The sequence below is a fragment of the Oxyura jamaicensis genome, chromosome Z, assembly GCF_011077185.1.
Source record: "Oxyura jamaicensis isolate SHBP4307 breed ruddy duck chromosome Z, BPBGC_Ojam_1.0, whole genome shotgun sequence".
Taxonomy (NCBI): domain Eukaryota; kingdom Metazoa; phylum Chordata; class Aves; order Anseriformes; family Anatidae; genus Oxyura; species Oxyura jamaicensis.
In genome coordinates, this window is record NC_048926.1 from 73,842,919 (window position 1) to 73,864,029 (window position 21,111).

At 43.6% G+C, this 21,111-nt stretch overlaps 1 protein-coding gene across 6 annotated transcripts in view; it reads left to right on the forward strand.

The window, feature by feature from the left end:
- The window catches only part of PALM2AKAP2 (PALM2 and AKAP2 fusion), a 209,446-nt gene that overhangs the window by 175,425 nt on the left and 12,910 nt on the right, over positions 1-21,111 (forward strand). For all 6 annotated transcript variants that reach the window (XM_035309274.1, XM_035309269.1, XM_035309272.1 and 3 more), the window contains one exon: positions 17,003-19,385. In XM_035309274.1, coding sequence (XP_035165165.1) covers positions 17,003-19,385 — 2,383 coding nt within the window. The remainder of the gene's footprint in view (positions 1-17,002; positions 19,386-21,111) is intronic.

Genomic DNA, 21,111 nt, shown 5'->3' on the forward strand with positions numbered 1-21,111 from the left:
GTTACCCCTTGGGTGACCACCTGACACAGGGTAGCACAAAGCAGCTGAAGATGGCTTCAACAGGGCAAATCGTTTGGAAGCATGGATGAAGCCAGCTTGAATTACCTCAACTCTACATCTGCTCACGTAACCTTCCCAGTAAGGGATGCTGAGACAAGCTTTAGACTTAAAAGCCTCTGAAGAGTAGAGGTGAGAGATTTACAGTAAAGTGACTGTAGTATATGGCCGTAGGGATGGCACTGGGTGGGAGTGGTGGCACCAGTTGTCACAAGTTGTATAGTTTTCACCCACCTCAGCACCCACAGCAAAAGCGTGTACATAAGCCAGTGATTTTGAGAGGAACTGAAGAAGTGGGGAAAAGACAAGAGGGCAGATCTTTCCCTCCCTATGTGGCTTTCAACAAATATAAGTGATTTATCATTTCTAGTTCCTTATTTGCTTGCAAAAGTGGGCACAGATGAACAGCCAAATATTTACTGTAAATATATGAGAAGCACAATTCAGTAGGTTCAAAGCTGTATGACCTTCATAACTTGTTTTTTAAGACATCATCTTTTCATGAAACTTTGCACTATTGGCTGATTGGCATTTATATCTCCAGCCCTAGTAATTTTGACAAGATATTTTACATTTGCTGTGCTAGGAGTAGAAACCATGGCACGTGCTGCTTTCTCTCTGAATTGATAATGCCCTCAAGACCCAGTTTTCAGGGCAGTCAGGCGTGCATGCATCTTTTAAGAAGTTTTACCTGTTCAGCATTGGAAATGAGAAGGATGCACACATATTTAGCCCTTGGAAATGAGTTTCAATCCAAGTAACATCAAGAAAGAGCCTCCAGGTATTCTTTGGGTTGGTTTGAGCACAAACTCGTTTTTCCCCATAGTTAAAAGGTTTTGGATGTGCAAGTCCTACTCATATTACCCAGTATGGCTGCCAGAAAGAATGCACACTCACACGAGTGTCAGTACCCACCAGAGGAGATTTCTTCCAGAAGATGCTTGAGCCTTCCTCCATCAGGAGAAGATGGGTTCCCAACAGCAAGCAGGGACAAAGCCTGGTGCTGGTCTCTCCACCTGCAGAGCTGGGCAGCAGCAAGGCACCGCCCCCAGCTCAGGATACCCAGAACATGCCAAGCACTGGAGAAAAGCAAGAGCCCCACATGCTCCTATCAGGGCGTGACAGTTTCCTCTCAGAAGTTTATTTTGGTGGTCTTGCTTGGATAATTCATTCAGAGCTGCTATTCTGCTGTCCCTGCTGCTGCATATCTCTGAAGTATGGGTGCCTAAAGAGGGGGGGCCATGCTGGGAAGGAGAGTTTCAGAAAGTGAACAAGCTGTCCTTGCTGCCTGTCCTCAGAAATTGGTTTTATTTCTGCCTGATTCTGGTTGTCTGTGTAAGAAGAACAGCAGGCCTGGTTACAATACAAGGGAAAATTAAACTGACAGAGGCAATTTGTTCTCATAAAATAAATAGAAGTGGCGTTTGGGTTTAAAACGATTGATTTCCACATCTGGAGGAGGAAGAACAATTAAGATTGCTCACCAGATTAAATTCTTTCTAATTGCCAGTTATAAACTTGCTACTGGAACATTAGGAAATATCCAAGAAAACTATTTATTTTTTTAAAGTATTTTTATATTTATTATAGGAGGCAAGAAAGTCTTCTGTCACGTTGGCTTCCTTGGCTGCTGTAAGATACACTTCCAAAAACTGAAAATCAGCTCATGAGCAGGCCAGGATCGGGGGTGGATTGTCACCTGCACAGAAAGCTGTCCCCCCTTTCCTGATCTGTGCCTGCTGCACCCCATCACACCTCTTGAGGCCATGGGAAGAAGCTGGACATGCGAGTTAGATGGAGTGGCATGTGTGCCCTTAATTTGGGTTCTGAGATCTGACTCCAGGTACAAGCCCAGAAATGCACAAATCCAGAAGGCTGGTTGGTGCTGGCACTTGCCTCCCAGCCCCAACATAGGGGCTGGGAGGCAGAGGAGGGAGTAGTACCACACTATTACTCTTATTTAATGTGGTACTGCTGAAGGATGGAGCAATTAGCTGAAAAGCCAAAGACCACAGAACCGGTCTGTGATAGGGCTGACATCAAACTGGAGAGGTCTCTCCATATTTCCTGTATCTCTCTTGTTTTACACTGAATTTCTTGTTTTTCTCTGACCTTCACCACTCATTGTTTATTTCTCGGCCAGTTTGGTAAGGTAGATTTGTAGAGGAGTTGTTACAAGTGTGAAGGAGATCCTTGGGATGTTAAGCGATCAAAGGCAGCTGCAAGCTCGAGCACCACTACTGCCACCCACAGCTCACGATTGGGGCACTTTCCGTTTTACAGTCCCAGCTAAATTTGGCTCAGGCAGATCTGTGGAGATAATAAAGTCTGAAGATAATGAGCTGAAATGGTGGCTCTAGTCCCTTAAGACCTTCCTTCATGTGCAGGCCAATTTGCAGCATTACAGAGGAGAGAGATAACACTTGGTCTAAAGGGATTCATGTTGTGAAAAGATGGCTGGTACAGAGTGAGGGAAGTGAACACTTGTATTTGTTTTTTCTTCCACTATTGCACATCTTGAATTTAGTTGCTACTGCTTAATCATGAGGTATAACACAGCAAACCCGTTTCTGCCACATGTTAGAAAAATTTAGTGACTGCTTTGTTTAGCCATAACCACAATTTGCAGCTGGCAGCTAAAACCTGAGATGACTTCTCTCAGAGACAGCTGCGGCATGTGTTGTACCCCATATACAGCGCCTCATCACATATCTTCACCAGTGAGAGCAGTTTTGATCTAAAGAAGCCTTGAGAGCATGGTGCCACCTGCATCCTTTTCTTTGGTTGTACGCCTGCTGATGCCTTTTCACTGCCTGTACAGGTGGGCTCATGGCATGGACAGAGGCAGTCATGCAGCCAGTTCTTCTCCAGCTTCTTTTAGCCCTTCTCATTGAAAAGTTTAATTCAACATTGAAACTGGACGTGACCTGCCATTCAGAGAGACACATTTGGCTGCAGACCTGAGCATCCTCAGATCTCCAGCCAAAAACAGGAGTTGCCTACCTCACACTAGCTTTGTATATAAACAGATTCAGGTACAGCTATAAAGTGCATTTGCTGCAAATTTGGAAGATTTAGAGGACTAAAAGAGGTAAAACACTTTGAAATGTTTATTATTATTTTTTTTTAGTAGTAGTACAGTAATTTACAGGATCTTTTGGCTAGATTAATACATAGTCCACATCTAATTATTCTGAATCTGTGCTAATGAATGAGAAATACTTCATAAAACACAACCACTTTTTCAGTGTCCTAAGCAGAGAGATTTCACTGGAATAGAAATTGATCCTACTAAAAGAAAAGCAACACACAACATGTTCTGTGGCACAGTATTAGACTGTTGTTTGCACCCAGGTGGTGTTGCAGTGTGAGGCTAAGATCCCAGTGTGCTGCTCCTTTTTTTGCAGATGCTGGGGCCAGCCTCACTCTGTCATTTGTAATCTTGGTGACTCCAGAAGACAATATGTGCTGATTGTTCATGAATCTATGATGCTTGTACAGTCTCTGCTGCATTTCAGTCTACATTCACTTTCTGCCTTTTGGTACAGAGATGTAGAGGACCCAGGGACTCACAGTGCATCGCCGTGCAGAAGGGGTGGCTAAAAATGAAGATGTGTCAAGACTCTTGGCACATCAAGTTAGGAGGGATCACTTTAAAGAATTCTCGGACCACTTTGAGATAAACTTCTGATATTTTTATTCTTCCTGATCATTCAGCCATCTCAAGTGTCTGTTCAGGCTTTTCACTGCAACCAAGAGAAGTATTTTTTAGAAGAAACTTCAGGTTTTATTGGAAGGGACTGGGGCTTTAGGGAAATAAAACCAGCAAAACCCTACTTATTTAAAGTCAGCAGGGCTGGTGGGTATGAATTCTAGAGTGGAAAAAAGGGTTGGCTGTTTATTTGTTTTGAGGCCAGTTGTAGCAGAGAGTTGGACAGGGTGCGTCTGCTTCCTTAGCTACTAAGCTACACCACTATCATGTATACAAGACCTTCATTATCAATAAACCACTTCATTTTTGCATCATACCATTATTCTCAGGAAATGTTGTTATTCTTGTTTTCCAAAACTAACTGGAATGAGAAACAGGTACTTTTTAAAAAGCACAGCTCTTGTAGATTTCAATGAAAACCAAGCATCCACTTGTCAAGTGGGCAGCTCCCGTAAGCCTGTAGAAAACAGGTGACTTGAGCACAATCTCCTGCACACCTGAGTAGTGCTCCAGTTACAGCCCTGGCCTCCACTGGCCTCCAGGGCATCCGGGTCTTTAGCTGGTCTGTGGCATGAAGAGCACATAAGATAAGTGCCCCATGATCTTCTATTCTTTTGGTGACTACAGGTAGAGCAGGGTTATTTGAACTTTGTACTTAGTCAATAAGGAGCTGTAGAAAATGCATTAAGAAACCATTTAGTTTGATACAGAATTGAATTTCTCTCTGAGGTATTTATCGCTCCTCATTCTGTAGAATTCTTAGATGGTTTGTATGGAAATTAGGCAGTATTTCTAAGGCTCCACCATAGCCACTCTTAGTTTTGTGACAGGCATGTTGAGTGAAAATGGGCCTTTTCTTTCTTTTTCTGTAAGTACCTTATTTCCCTTCTGTTCTCATAGATTTATTCAGCAGCTGACAAGAAGCTTCCTACCCTACCCACTCTAAAACTGTAGAGATTTGCCTCACTTAGCATGGCTCAGAGAGGTGGCTAAGCATCGGGTGAAGTAAGCTACCACCACCTTTAAGGGTTCTCATGCAGAAAATAGCAATGCTGTTGGGTTTGATCACTGCTGGTGAAGGATGTCTATGCCCTCCCTCTGCTGATGCCCCAGGTCAGATGTGACCAGTAGCTGTGCTTATATCCAGTACAACCTCCAGCTTGTTTTCAGCTGCAGGGGCACCACCAGCACCAAAAGCCCAGCTGGCCAAATATTTGCCAGCTACACTGGAGCCTGCAAGATGCACCAGCATGCTTCTTCAAACCTGCCCTGATTTAAATGCATGTTTAGATTTTCCTTCAGAACAAAACAGCAAAGTGAGAGGCAGAAGAACAGAAGCAGCAAGAGTCATCATCATCTCTAGCAACATATGTAAAGTCACCCTAAATTCAGGCCACCTAAGGCCAAGGTCTCAGAGCGTAAATGGTCAGGACAGCTCAGCTTTTTAGTTTTAACTATCAAACCTCCAAGAAAGGTAATCCAGGGAGGACCCAAATGTCATAGCCCACAGGCAGCGGCAGTGAACGAGTTTGGTGCTGTAGGAAACACTGTGCTTTTTTTTCCCAGTCACCCTCCCATCTCATTTTTTTTTAATGTTCCCTATCTTCTCATGTTTTACATGTGACTGACACATTTCCTGCAGGCACTAAGACCATGCCCTAAGTCTGGGTCTTCTGAAGCAGGAGGTTACTCAACACGCCCTAAGCATTTCAGCCTGTGTTCGAGCTCCTCCTGTGGAAAGAGCAGTCTATCCTTTCCTTTTTCCTAACAGGTAAAAACAGCTGCTAATCGCTGCGTGGAGCTCGTGTATTGCACAGCAGCTGTTCGTGTAATTGCTCCTTTCCAGTACAAAGCCAGCCACACACTGTGTTGGTGATTGTGCCTCTCCTCCTGGCAAAATAAAATAAAAAATAAAAGAAAGAAAATATAAACCGTTGCTTGTGCTAGCTAGAAATAGGTCCCTGGGTCTGCTGCTGTTGCCAGCTGAGTGAAGTTGTCTCTTCCCGAGCAGCTGGAACGGGCATTTTCCTCCCAATACAGCCTCTTTGTGTGAATGGGCTGAGGGTGTGGGCTGCCTGGTTCTCTGAAGCCAGCCCTCCCTCAGCTTATAGCATCAGAGCCCTGAAATCAGCCTGCTGGAGACGGAATTTGACCTAATGAGCCAAAAATAGTGGAGGCTCCTGTGGAAAACGTCATTTTTTGGTTTTGCTTCAGAGTTTGCAGGAACAGAAAGGGAGAGAGAAGGGGTAAGCTAAGATTTCTGACCTGTGGCTTCTGTCTTCATTGCACCTATATTGTTTCAGGGAGGGAGGCATGTTTGAAATGATCAGTCAGTTTTTCCTGTGATTGCTGTGGAATTCACTGCCCTGTGGCTGGTCTGTTCATTTTAACACTAGGCAGAGCTTTATGAAGTTTGCAACTTTCTATTCATGTTTGATACAGTAGAATATTGGTTCTTGAGGTTAAATATACTGTTATATGTATTTTGTGTGCATGTGAACCAGAAAAACCATCCCCACTGAGTCTGTGTTCTTTAGACAGTGCTAGCAAAATCTTTCAGCTGAATCCTTCGGTTGTTCTGGGGGCGTGCTGCTCACTGCTCAGGTGTGTTATCATCCTTGCCGCTGCAAAACAAGCTTCAAGATCATAAGGCTATCTGTTCAACCTCGTTGTCTGGCTGTTCAGCACTGGAGGAAGTAAAGCTTGGTGCCACGAGCAGCCACGCTTCGCAGCAGCAGCACTCCTGGCTTCTGCAGCGCTTGGTGCAGGCTGTGGCACTCAAGTGGTGTCTCTGTGCCTGCTCCCGGACAGCACAGTCTTAAGCTTCCAAGAAAGGAGAAAGGGGTATTTTAGGGTAAAAGCCAAGGCAGCGTGATCCTTTTTTCTAGATTGTGCTTTTGGTTTTATGTACACAGACTCCGTAGCCAAGTCTCACACAGTAACTTCAGATAGTGAAAGCAGCCGTGGTTTGCACAGCAGACTAACAAAAAACACTCCTTGGAGCTGTTCTGGTTAAACCATTTTTGTCTGGTCACCCTCTCCTCTAACAAAGCCTGACCCAGAGCATGTCAAACATCCGTACAGAAACATGAGGTGCTGCTTGCAACTCAAGGTGGAGCCTTTTCACATTTGTTTGAAAGACCTCCAAGCAAGTGCTTCCTACCAGATAGCAAACTGTCTGAGAAGTACAGATGACAGCAACCATTTATATAACAGCTCCATTGACTGCAGTGATCTTGCCAAACATTAAATGATTTAACTGACATTTTACTTAACTTTTCTGTGATTAAGGAAGAAGAAAACCCACAGCCAAGGGGCTGGAGCAATCAGACTTCCCAAGCAGCAGCAGCTTGAGCAGGAATAGCCCATCCCATTTGCACCATTTTACCCCACCATTATCTTGATTCTCCACTTGCTGAAACGGCAAGTGATGAATGTCTTAATCAAATCATGTCCTAATGTAGTCCAGATGTGCTGTAGGTCATTTAATCAGTGGCTTTTCAACAGGAAAAGAAGGAATAATGAGTCTTTGGTTGGAAGAGGGGAGGGGAGCAAGGGCAGAGGGATGGGACATAGTAGGTGATGAAAGGGAATGTCTTATTCCCTGGGATTTCTTAACTGTCTTTTTCCCAAATAAGGAACTTGAAAAAAATCCAATCCCAGTCTCGCTTTCACTGAAATACTCACCTGCAGGTGACAGTGATATGACTATAGTACTTCGTTTGTTTTATGAACAAAGTTCAGATGCACTTGCTAACTGCTCACAACCCCTAGCTCCCATAAGAGGTCATATATTTAGCCTGGGGACAGCAATGGCATGTAGAGAATTTACCAACATCCTCCTTCCTACAAACTGTAGACATACAGTTTCTTACTAGTAAAACTTTTCTCCAGAACTTGTAAAGTCTGGCTTCTTTTTCTTTTAAGTTTTACTAAGTTACTGGCACTTGCAGAAATGGTGGGTTAAACTCCCCTGAATTTCTTGGCTACATTGGATCCATCATATACTGATAGCTATTTTTGTTTTGTGGGTGTGTTTTTGAATGGGTATTTTTATCCACATGCCATCCAGAAAGTTAAATTACCTACATGCCCCTAAAAGAAGAGCCTCCACCAGAGTGAGAAGGTTTCGTCTCTTGCAAAAAAATCTCTAGCTAGCAGCCCAAGTGCTGCTGTCACCGTGTAATGTTTCTGGTAAGGGAGAATGGCGTGAAGGGACTGCAGTGTGGTAATTTCCTGAAGGACTCTGGAGTCTTGTGGTACATCTGAGAGTGTGTCTGAGGGGAGGTGGCGTGCCTGGCTCTTGGTGGAAGTGGCTTCTCTGTCCACTCGTGTGTGCAGCACACCTGTTGGCGGGGACTTCAGTTGCATCCCTGGATCACCATCTTGTTTGCTACCCCTCCACTTAGGCAATTCAAATGTTTTTTGAGCTAGAGCTAGATTAGATTTCCCTCTTCCTTAATATCCTCTTGATTTGTTTTTGGTAATGTGTCAGTGATCTGCTTTTGGCTGAGTCTGGAGGTAACAGCCTAAAGTAAAGTAGATTTTGCATAGAGCTAAATATAAATTTGGATCATTTTAAGATGCTACATGCACTGAGAAGTCTTCGTAGAGAGTTATGGAGGGGAGTAACCCCATTTCCTTGAAAAAAAAATATGGAGAAGACAATCCATGGACCACACAAGCCTGTTGGCTGGTCCAGCTTTGATACCCTAGCCCTCACAAGGCTCGCTGCCTGCAGTGAAATAACCTTTGTCCTGCTGTTTGTGCTCCAGGGGGACCAGGCTAACAACGCGTGAGAGGTGCTGCACAATGCACTTACTTTGGCACACCTTTGTTTAAGCAGATTTTCCTGTCATGGGTCTTAACCTAATGGAGGAGAGCACCTGTAACAAGTCTTACTGATAGAGCCAAAGCATCAGTAATAATTCTTAACCTTCGGCAGCTCCCAAAGAGAAATAGATGTTTAGCCTTCTTTGCCCACATTTCTGAGCATGATTTGTTCCCTGAGCCCTCTCTGCATCCTGACCCCTAACTGTCAGACTCCAGCCAGTCTTGAACAGTCCTGCCCTTTACAAGCGCAACACGAATTAACTGGGCTTTACGAAATAGTTAAAGGCAGTACAGTGTCCAGAAGGTGGCATTTAGGAAGCAGAGGTGGGAAAAAAAAAAAAAAAAAAAAAAAGTAACTTAAGCTTTGGTTACAATGGTTTGTAGGTACTTGCTTCAATTAAGGCATTCAGGTCCTACTGTATTGCCCTTGAAAGTAAGAGGTGAAAGCATTCCAGCATAGAGAGATCATGTATCTTTGTTCAGAAAATGCAGTTTAGGCCATTTATGAAGGATTTGCAGAACAGCAGCAGCCAGTGAAAGAATCTGTATCATCAGAACACTTAAATATAATACTACTACATGTCAGAAAGCCTCCCTGTGAGCATAGAGGAGGTTTGTCTCTGTTCCTGTATGTGTTAAAACAGTTTTCCCAGCAGCGTCAGATCTGCTTGGAGAACAAGTGAACTGTGTGGCCTTTTGTCTCTGTTTGTTGCCTTCCTCCTGCCTCTGCCTAACCCAAATTCCTTCCTGAGGAGCTCTCTTTGTCAAGTACCAAAAATGATTAATATGTCAGTATTTTTCTCTAGATTTTGCATTTACAGGGGATGGTTGTAGCTCCATCCTTTAGATGGAACAGGAACTCTCCATCCCCTGATGAAAAGACTAAGGAATTTTGGAAATCACCTTTTGTCATTGTTTTATGTGCAAGTGATTGTAAAGGTCACCCTTTCCTTGCGCTGACATTGTCCGGATGGGCTAGAGAGTATTAAAAGCAAGGCTTAGTTTAGTGTCCTTTCCAGTCCCTGCTGGGATTAGATCATGCTTTATCAGAGCAATTGTTCCATCCCTGATGTGTGTTAGAAAGATTTCAGCTGCAGAATTTTGTGAAGCTGTGATTTTTCATGCATACATTCAGAAGACGTATTCTGTGCAATTCAGTGTTTTATGTTGGGTACGCTGTTAAGCAAAATACTTTCCTATCCTTTTTCAATTGTCTTTTTTTTTCCCTCTTTCCTTTAAAATAAACCAGAGGCTGGGCATGAAGGAGTACTGCTGGCAACAGAGCCATGAGCTCCAAGCTCAGACCCATGAGCATGAGTGAGGGGAGCCTGGCCAAGCACACTCTGGAAGTGTAACAGCTCTTGGTCAAAGACCTCAGCAGTGAAGAAGAAATTCTCCTTTTCCTTAGAGACTGTATCATACCTTGTACTCCCTGCCATGCAGCAGACAGCTTTCTGATTATGTAATGCTGCTTGTGTTCTAGTTGGATGCAGTGCTCTTCATTTCCTCCAGCCAACTGTTGCACTTCCCTAGGCAGCAACGGAGAATCTGCAAATGAAACACCCCAGCTGCTGGAAGCTTTCATTTTTGTTTGAACAAAGACAAATTTTACAGAAACACGGAACCAAGTTAAAAAGTAATAGCAATCTACAGCATTGTGGTTGATTGCTATGCTAATATGTATTGACCTGGAGTCTGGTGCTGATGTATGTGCTGCTCAAATTCAGTGTGCTTTTAGGCTGACCTATGTTACAAAAAGCCAGAGTGGTGCAGAGAACGAGAGAATGGTCTTCTGAATGCAGGTTCTTGTATTTGAAATCTTATCAAGCATCTGCTGGTCTCTTGGTTACTGGAAGCTCCTCGTCCTTCCAGTGTGTGAAACTCTCTTCTCCAGCTCATCAAGGCATCCTGTGTTCTGCATGGTGGTATAAAATGGGGTTGGTGGAGTGTGGCAGCACCAAACAATGCTGCTGTTTCTGAATGAAAGTTTAATCACAGCTTCCTGCAATTTCAGATTTGCATCTTGGTCACTTTGCAACTGAATAGGGCTTTCACGGTGAAGCTAACCAGCCACACACACTGTAGCATCCAAGACTGCACAGCTTGGGTATTTTGCCTAGAGCCAGCTATTTAATCATCATTCTTTAATGACCTCTGTGATGTTTATTTTTTACTGGAGGTAATATTTCTGCTATTTCAGCAGCTAGCAGCCTTTTGACCCTAAATACTAATTTCCATATAAATCACTTTGTCCTGCAGGTGCTTCACGCAGTTACAATTCTTTGCAGGAATGAAAATGTTTAACAAACTGTAATGGGCTTTTTGGTTTTGTTTTGTTTGTTTGCTTGTTTTCCAACAGCTGCACAAGCATTTAATTTCAAAATGGAAGGTATCTGTTTTTCTTGACTCAGTAGCAATAATTGAAATCCAGTCAGTAGGTCTGCAAATTCTTCACAGAGAGACCAGATCTGTATTTTTAAGAAATAAAAGAAAATAATTGGCTTAAAGGATCAAGTGGCTTCTTACCTGGAGAAAACTGGTTCCAATTTACGTATCTTGGAGTTAGAGGGAAGTAATAAGGGTTATTCCAAAGTTTTTTTTTTCCTGGCTTGTCCAGGAAAAGTATCAGCAGTTTTTTCATTGAGGGCACAGAAAATATTGGAGCTCTAGAGACATTCATTACTTATTCATCATCCTACCATGTCTCATATGCTCATCATTAAAGTATTCATATTTCTTTTTTTTTTTCTTTTTTTGAGACACTTTTCTCCATCCTTAATTTTTTACACCAGCAAAAGAAAATTAGACTTTGATTTGATTAAAAAGTCCTATTGTGCATCACATGGGGAAGCTGGAGTTTGTGGCTCAGCTGGAATGAAAAAGAATATTGCAAAGCTTTTCACATGCTTTCTAAGCAAACACAATGACAACTCCTTCTCTAAAACAGACCAAAAAAAAATAAAAAAAATAAAAATAAAAATGGAAAACCACTCAGAAAATATCACACAGCATGCTCTCCAAGTAGCAACTTCTTTGGGTGCTGTATCTCCACATCCTTTATTGCTCTCTGTATTCCAGAAGAACCCCCCACAGCTTTTTAGAGGAAATTAATGTGAAGTTGCATTGATTGTAGGCTGTGCTCTGTGGTTTCTGAAGTACTCAGACGATGAACCAGCTTTCATAAAGAAAATTTGCCCGTTGTACTGCCTGGCTACCTCAGTCAAGTCTCTGAAGAGCATAGCCAGCTGCTCACAAAGCACATCATTTTTGACACTGAACATTGATGAATTTTAGTTATGAGAAATGGGTTGCCTTCCTGTATTGAGGACACCCTGTACTGCTCTGTGTGAAGAACAGGCCAGGTTTTGCTTTTGTGAGCAAGTGAAATTATGAATCGAATTATTCAAGGTAGTGCCAGCATGTGTCTGACAAGTCCTGAATTCAACACCATTTGGCAGAAGGATTTGGGGATTTTTTTTTTCTGATACTTGAATTTTATCCAAATTCATATAGTGAAAAAGCATAATTTGCTTGGGATAATGTTTTTCATGGTATTTTCAAAACCTTGAGGAGTACATATAAAAATATCATATGGAAAAATAAGATATTTTCACACAAAAACAATAAGACAACAATTCTGTGTGTGTTTGTTTTTTTAATGTAATGTCACAATTCTTTTAGGGAGTCTGAGTGGCAATCCACATTCACCTCCTTGAGGCTGCCGTCATCATCTTCATCCCTTTAAGTGTCGGGCCTGCTTCTTCAGAGTGATGTCTGCAAGTCTTGCAGTCCTGTCCCTGCAGCAACGAGGGGGTCACCATTTTTTTGGAGCTGAAGTAGTGGCAGCTGCATCATGAGACCCTGTGGGAATGAATGGAGGTGCACATCTGGTGAGAGGCAGGAGCCATCACAGTGCTTTGGGCTGTGATTCCCATCTAGAAAGGGGTGGGATGGTGGCGCCTTTCTCAGCACCCATTTGCACAGTAGTGAACAAGCAGTGAAGTGCTAGCACCTCGACTCCAGCACTGCAGTGGAGCTAATATGATGTTGCTTTTGCTTCTTTTCCCCATTAAGAACTGCAAAGCTCTCCTGTCATACCATTCTTCCACAAAGAACAACAAAGTACTTGCTGCTGTAAGGGAGAGTTGGTCAGACCCTGCCTTGGCTGGGAGGTTTCTTGATGGAAAAGGTGGCTGTCTGGGAGCACTGAGGTACAGACATCTGTATCTTCACAGTGCCTGAGACTGCGTCTATCTGTGATGCAGATAGTGGATGGTTCTTCAAAAGGATGAGCTGAATGGAAACAGACACTCTTGAAGTTTTCCCAGAGTCAACCCCCTTGCAAATCCATCATTTGATTCCTTCTACCTTGCAAAGAGAGATCAGAACAGTGGACCAAGACAGTAGAAGAGGATTCACATCAGCAGGGAGGTGTGGATTAGTGAGTCAACCATATGAAAATGGGTTTATAAGTTATGCTTCCCTACTAAAACTCTTAAAGGCACAGTGAGCCCAATAGTTAGCTCCCAGAACTGAAGAGAAAGGGCTGAGCATAGCACTGGTGCAGTTATCAGACAGTGGGAGGAGAAGCAGGGGCAGAACAGGACCTCTCCAAAGGAAAATGAAACCTGAAGAAATGGTAAGTCCCCAATGCTAGTGCTGCCAGGAGACCAACAGTATCAAAAGAAGTTGTGAAAACTTGGCTGGAGGGATTGGTAGAAGCCCACAAAGAGGAGTCTGTATTTTAGATTTTTTTAATCTACGAAATGTTCTTAATTTAATGTTTAGTCTTTTCCTTTTTTTTTTTTTTTTTTTGTGCCATGATGTTGCTTGGGAAGAATGTGGACGTGGGTCAGAAGGACTGCCTCCCACTTGGTATCACACGCATTTTCTGTTGGATCAAACAAAGGAAGGCACTGGCAGTATATTTGCTGGGTCTTGCTACTAGTCCACCCACAACTTTTTCCTCCTAAAAGAGCTAAATGCCTAAACACTTACACTTTTGTAGATGAAGAATTCAGCCAAGAAGGAAGTATGCTAAGCTGCTAATAACTGCAGTTTACTAAAGTGCAGCAGCATTGTACAAATAGCACTAATTACCCTGTTGCATCTTGACTTAAACAGAGGGAAATCAATATTCAGAAAAATCTTATTCAGAGAGGATGTAAATATAACAGTAACTTCTGAAAAATACAGGGTCTAGATGAGCAGTTATGGGAATCGCTGCGAAGGTGGTGTTGCTTGCTTCAGCATGGCTGCATGCTGGCCTTTCCCCATGTACAGGCCCTCCATCTGGAATGGTTTGGGCTTCGAGATGCCTCCTCCCTGTGGGCAGCAGATACAAAGGTGGGGGTGCAGGGCAGCAGCAGCCCCCTGGCCAGCTCTCCTCCTGGTGCCAAACCTCCCCAGGGGGGCTGCAGCCTATCGGCCTCCTCCCACCACCATGCCCTCACCCCGATGTGTGTCACTTTCCCAAACCCTTCCACCTGGCTCTCCTGACCAGGCTCTGTCTGGAAAATTGTATTTTGTCAGCTGCATCCATCCTTACGATCTTCCCTTCTTCTTTGACAGTGGATTGACTTCGGCTTCTCACAGGAGTGTCTGGAGCATCCCCTTCTTGTTGTGACCTCCTGAAAGTGCCCCCAGATTCTACAAGAATGTGTGGAGGGAAAACTGGGGGCCTTTTTTTAATTACATTTTTTTCCTTCCTCCACCATTCTTCCCTGGTTTCCTCCCCTGCGGAGAGCCCTTCCCTGCTCACAGTTATTAATCCCTGTCAAAGAAAGTCTCCTACCCATGAGTAGCAATGTTTCCTCATAGGTTTTACTGCCTAATAGTCTGGGTTACTGGATAATTACATGTGCCACACTAATTGCATAGACACATGCACTTTCAGAATTACATACTGTCATAATTGCATGCCCTGATTATACAGTTGCGTCTATATGCCTTAATTGTGAGCTATGGGTTGCAGCTATGATGAGAGGATGAGCTCTTACTCATTAAGAAAGCAGCTGATAAAATGCTTCGCCTTTGGTTTGGTTCCCTAAAGGTAGCATGAATACCCATACATGATGAGACCTGAAAGGGTTTGTACATTGGTGCAGTGGGTAGTGCCTGGGGTCTCAGGGTCACCTGCAGGCGTACACCAAACTCCATGGCGAGCAGGTACCAGAAGCAGAGCATACAGCTCTGCCTGGGCTCTGCAGGAGCTTCATTATCTCGTTTCCTGCCTGCACTGAGATGTGCAATTGTGGCTGCAGAGGGCATGCAGTTGCCAGTGTCACAAGTGGCTTTGATCCATCTCATTAGAAGCAAATGTTAGCAGGAGCACAATGGCATACTCATTGGTGGTGTGAAGGGGGACAGCCAGCAGCCCTGCCGTTCCTTCATGCATGCCACTCCAGGTAGCAATATCCTCTGTTTGGCACCAGTGTCAGGCAGGGGAGACTTAAACCCAAAAATCAGAAAGGAATTGCAGTCTTAGCCCTGTCACTTGATTGCCTGTTATGTCATGACACCAGGAGCTCCGCAAGCAAATCGAGAGCTTCTGTTGTGTTTTCACGTTAAAAGTTTATTTTTTCATTCCTGCTGATTGTTCTGCTTGCAGAAAATCTGATTGCTTGAATATATCCTTATTAAGACTGAATAAAAAACTGACCCTTGTTAAATATATAAATGGTGAAAAATGCAGTAAGCTTGAAGAAGAGCACTGGTAGAAACTTCAGCTAAAGAATCTGTAGGTTCAACAGAAAGTGCAATGAAAGTAGAAGCAGTTAAGTAAACCATGTAAAATGTGTAGACAAAAGCAAGTTGTTTGTTGTTTTTTGTTGTTGTTGTTTTCCCAGTGTTTAAGCACAATTAAGAAGAAGATGTCTAATGGTTGAAGCCAGCATTATCTTCAACTGTGTACAATTGCATAATTAGACAGAAAACTCTTTCAAAGTGCTTTTAGAAGGAGAGCTCTTCTTTCTGCCTGGCTGAAATTCCTCAAGGTGTGCCAAGTGTGTTTTACTGCCCATAAAAACCCAGAGGCAATGTGATTGTTCAGGTGGCTGGTAAGAGCTGTTGTGTTCCTGATTGTTTTCTGCTTCAGTGTGTACTGATAGCAAGGGCAGGGGGGGGTGACCAGCAGACAAGAGTGCCCTTGTTGGGGAGCTGCTGTGTTCAGGGGGTTTGATCTGTGCTCTTTGCTTACCAAACCCATTCTTCAGAAGTGGTACTACATAAAAACGTGTGAAAAAGGAGCCAGAGATCTCAGATACCAAGCTTCTGTTTTAAAGCCTTAGACAAATTGAATAATGTTTGGTTGTTTTCGGATCATACTGCATTCTGACAAAATGTTACCAACTTCTTCCAGAATAATTATGTTGGAAATGATCTTTTCTTTTCTTTTGGCATTTTTGTTGTCTGCTTTTCAGCAGTAAAGAATTATTGAGGAATTCATTGATGAATTGTAACACATCAGAATTAAGCAGAATAATGCAGAATTCTCTCAGACTTCACGCACAGGAAGCTTAGTAGGCTGCTTGATGGGTACAGTCTACCCATACCAGAACAGAAGTCATGTTTCTTAAAACACCCTCCTTGAGAGCAGAGGCAAGACATCATGGGGAAATGCAAGTCCAGCGTACCCGTATTGCAGATCAAATCTGTGGGAGGGAGCAGACCATAACTCTGGTCCCTGTTGTGCCTGCTGCGGTGGTCTCCATGCTGTGGGAGTCGAGAACTCTTCCTGTCTCCCAGGTCCAGTTGCATGAGTATTGCTGTGTAGGCTGGAGAAAGACCCCGTTTTTTCCAGCACCATGCAGTTTTACCCTGTGTTTGACAACCAGGATCAATCCACTGAGAAATGAACATCCCCTGGTGTTGTCCCATCCTTTTTAATGTGAGTTGCCTACTCTTTCTGCGTGCTAGCATCTGTTTCTGAAAAACAGGGGCAGTGATACTTTTCATCTGTGGAAGCATTCTGAGATTTTCTTTAGGTGTGGAATACATTTTTAAAATACCAGGGGTGATGGGAGCTGTGTGCTGCCTGTGCAAACCTTTGAAGCACATAAACTGCCAAGTCATTAGTAACTTGTAGATGCAAAGGTCATTTTTAGTGTCAGACATGAATACAGATATGAAATAATGACCAAGTGAAGATGATAACCAGGTAGGAGATACTTAAATGAAATGTTGTTGTTTTTTTAGTCTTTTGTCCAGTTTATGGTAAGGTAACTTTCAGTTTTTTTGTAAGTATTAATGATTTTCCTTGCCTTCTATTTCTCCAAAGGGCTGCTTTAATTTCAAGTTTAAAAAGCACTAGGATTTGCTTTCCAGATGGTGTTTACTCTGTGCAAAATAAAATGCTTCTTTTTTCAGACTTCATCATAGTTTTGTTCTCTTTTATTTTAGAAATCTTCCCGAAACCCAGAGGATGACATCAGGTTGAAAAAAAACAGAGACCAAAACTGTGCCAATTTGTTGGAGCCGGCTACTGTGCTTGCTGCAAAGGAAGAAAAAATGGAAATTCACATTCCAGTTTCTGAACATAAAAGCATCACCACAGTGGCTTCACCAAATCCTGTAGACAATCCAACCCACTTTTTTTCTCCTGCTGCCAGCCGCAATGGACTTAAGGACAGGCATGAATCTCTGGACAGTGAAGTTGCTAAAGAGATCAGATATCTAGATGAAGTGCTGGAGGCAAACTGCTGTGATTCTGCCACAGATAATACCTTTAATGGGACATCCTCCCCTGAACCAAGTGCTGTGACCATTATGGATGGCTCAGGAGAATCTGTTAATGTCCCAAATGATTCAGTACCCAGTGAAGGGGAAGGTAATGTAGCTGACAAGCAGGCACCCATGATAGTTGAACCACATGAAGCTAGTGTAACAGATGAGAACCTGAACTCTAATGGACATCCATTGAAGGAAGACATTGGGGAGAGCCTGAAGATGCCAGGAAGTCCCACTTCTTCAGACAGTTCCAGAAGATCTTCTAAGGATGGAGAAGCAACTTTTACAACCCTTAAGAAAGAGGCAAAGTTTGAACTACGAGCTTTCCATGAAGACAAAAAGCCCTCTAAGCTCTTTGAAGATGAGGATGAGAAGGAAAAGTACAGGGTCCGGAAAGTGAGACCATCAGAGGAAATGGTGGAACTTGAAAAGGAAAGAAGGGAGCTCATTAAAAGCCAGGCTGTCAAGAAAAACCCCAACATTGCCGCCAAATGGTGGAATCCTCCCCAGGAGAAGACCCTGGAGGAGCAACTAGATGAAGAGCATCTGGAATCCCACAAGAAGTACAAGGAGCGCAAGGAGAGACAACAGCAGCAAGGTGCAACACCAACATCCCCCAGGCAGGTCAGCTGCTCCTTTGTACTACCAGAGCCAGTGAATATCAAGAAAGAGGATATTGTCACAGAGCAAATTGATTTCTCAGCCGCCAGAAAGCAGTTCCAGCTGATGGAGCATTCAGGTCCATCTCAAGGTCAGGTCCCACCAAGGCGGTCAGGAACACCCAAGATGTTCTCCATCAAACCATTCTACAAAAGCCTCAATCCTTCACCTGTAGACAGGCCACTGTCCACTGTGACAAGACCCGTTTCAGTGCACGGGCAAACAGGACAACTTGAGGGTAGTGATGTCACTGTTGTCAAAGCACAGAAGGTTTCCTGTACTTCAGAGGATGACACAAATACTCAGAGTAACACAGCTGACCCCATGGGAGAGTCACCATGTAGTGATAGCTCCAGAGCTGGACAGGCCTCAAAACTGTGGGCCGAGGATGGAGAGTTCATGAGTGCAAGAGCAGTCTTAACAGTGGTGAAGGATGATGGGCAGGGTGTGCTAGACCAGCTCCCGAAGTCAGCCAGTGCCTCCTCACCTCCTGAGGAGCTCGACTCTGGTTTGGATGACTTGTCTATAAGGTCTCAGGATACCACTGTTCTGGAGACCCTTTCCAATGACTTCAGCATGGACAACATCAGTGACAGCGGTGCCTCCAACGAGACCATGAGTGCTCTGCAGGAAAGCTCACTGGCTGATTTCTCCCTGCCACAGACCCCACAGGCCAACACTCCGGCAGAGTGCAGGGAGGAAGGCATCTCCAAATCTTTCAGTGACCCTGGATGTGACTCACTCTCCTCCACTCTGGCAGACTCCATGGTGATCGATGATCAGCTGGAGTACCATGCTGGCCTGCTTGTTCAAAACGCCATCCAACAAGCCATAGCTGAGCAAGCAGATAAAGCAAACTGCAAGGAAGACAAAATCCCAGCAGAGCAAGAGATCTCTGTCAAAGAGCAGGCAGCCACTACCAGGCTAGCTCCAGCCTCCAAGGAGCAGCAGAACCTGATGTTTGAGCCACCCCAGGTATCTTCACCTGTTCAAGGAAAAAGGGACACCATACCAAAGACCTCAAAAGAGGAAGACTCAGGACTCAGGGAAGGGAAGAGTTTGCAGCAGTCGCCTGTGTACTCTGCCACCCAGCCATTCCTTGTGGAGGAAAACAGGCATGAAGTCAGCTACTTCAGCAAGTACTCAGAGGCAGCTGAGCTGAGGAGCACTGCCTCCATCCTTGCCACACAGGAGCCTGAAGTGACCATGGGCCCTTTCAAGTTACGGTCAAGGAAGCAGCGGACTTTGTCAATGATAGAAGAAGAGATCAGAGCTGCCCAGCAGCGAGAAGAGGAGCTGAAGAGGCAGCGGCAAGGTCTGCAGGTGGCACCAAGCCCTGTTATGAAGAGCACACCAGCCCTGCCCACCAAAACAGTGTCTTACAAAACCGCACCAGGTAAGCACCCGAAGCATCGTAGGGAAAATGAAACATGACAGTAGGGTCAGGTCGGATTCGGTTTTATGCCACGTTCAGTTGAATAGTACGTTTGCTTTGCAGGGGATGTGAGTGTTGTCATGATTTAATCTGCCTGGAAACTGCAGTATTCAAGCCAGAAGGAGGGCTTGTGACAATACAGCTTTTTGTCTGTGAGGACTCCTAGCACAAAAGTAACTTATGTACCATACTGATCATTATTAGAAAATGATGCACTGTATTCATCCCCTGCCATGTGATGTTGTAGCATGACATGTTTATCACTGGGCTGCGCAAATCACCCAAAATGAAATTTAGGATCATCATGAGGAAGGATAGCAGCATTTTTTGCAGCTATGTGTCTATTTGAAAGATGAGCATACAAGGCCTGTTTGAACAGCCTTTCTGTTTTCTTGCAAGTCACTAAGGAAGTGCGAAGATTGTTGATATCTACAGATTTTGCATTAGATTTATTTTTGTGTGTTTTGCTGTCTATTGTCAAGTATTACTTGACTTTCTTAGAGAACTTTATATGGTAAAAAGATCCCCAGAGCTTTGCAGTGCCATGCATTTCATTTGATGCCATTCATTACTGAATTAAACAGGTGTCACAAACGAAGTGTTTAATAGAATTAAATTTTAATGAGAATATAAACTTATATTTTTAGTGAATCATTACAGTTTTCTTTAAATGTTCGACTGCCATATGTTCAGGAAAGAAAATTGGGATATATTTGCCAATGACTCAAATTACTGCAGTTTGCAGCTGGTGACAGAGAAAATTAATTAATTAATTAGAATTAATTTCTAGTAAAAAGATGAATGTGTGTAATGATGCCATGGATCAAAAGAACCAAAAGGAGCATTGTCTAAGACTTTCTTAAATCTTCAACTTTCACTGATTTCTAAACAGTGGATGTGCCTCAGCAGAGCTCTCAGCTGCTGTAAACTAGGTCAGCATCCTTGGTGGTGCAGGGTGAGTACCCTCAGCTCACCTTGTCTTTGCTGTCTTGTTAGCCAGCTGTGATGCAAGTAAAGCTTGCAGGTATCATCAAAAATAAGCAGAAAGAATACTACACAAACCCATGAAAGATTGCAGCAACTTCTATTTTAATATTTACAGCACCTTTAAAGTATTTACAAATACAGGGTCAAAAGGCTATTCAGCAGAGGCAACACAATCTGGCTGTAATACTTTGCTCCTGACAGTTACAGAGGTGATTTACAGAGCTGAAAAGTATGGCATAGATGGGTATAATAAGGAATATGCTCTAGAGCATGCATGATACTGTAATCTGAACATCTAGTTTCTTGTGGGGAAAAAATAAAAAATAAAGAAAAAAATGAAGAAACAGAGGCACTTCCGTCTTCAAACTGCCTTAGCCAGAGGATTAGCATCTTCAGGGTGCCTTGGCAGAGAGGGGCTAGGGGGTCAAGTCTGTTGTTAATCCTTGAGTGGGGAAGTGTAAACTCACCAGAAATCTTTTGAGGAGGTGCAGTATCTAACTTGATTAGAAATGACCTACCCCTCAGGTTGCTGTTTGGCAGTGGATGGGTAGAGCAGCTTTGCTAGGACTCCTGGTGCACCCTGGTTACTTACTGCTCCTTTTCCCCATCACTGCCTGGAACTGCCACTGTGCAGTAACAGAAACACAAACCAGCAAAAAGTGACTGCAGTGAACTGAACTGCTATTTTGACTAAGTGTGG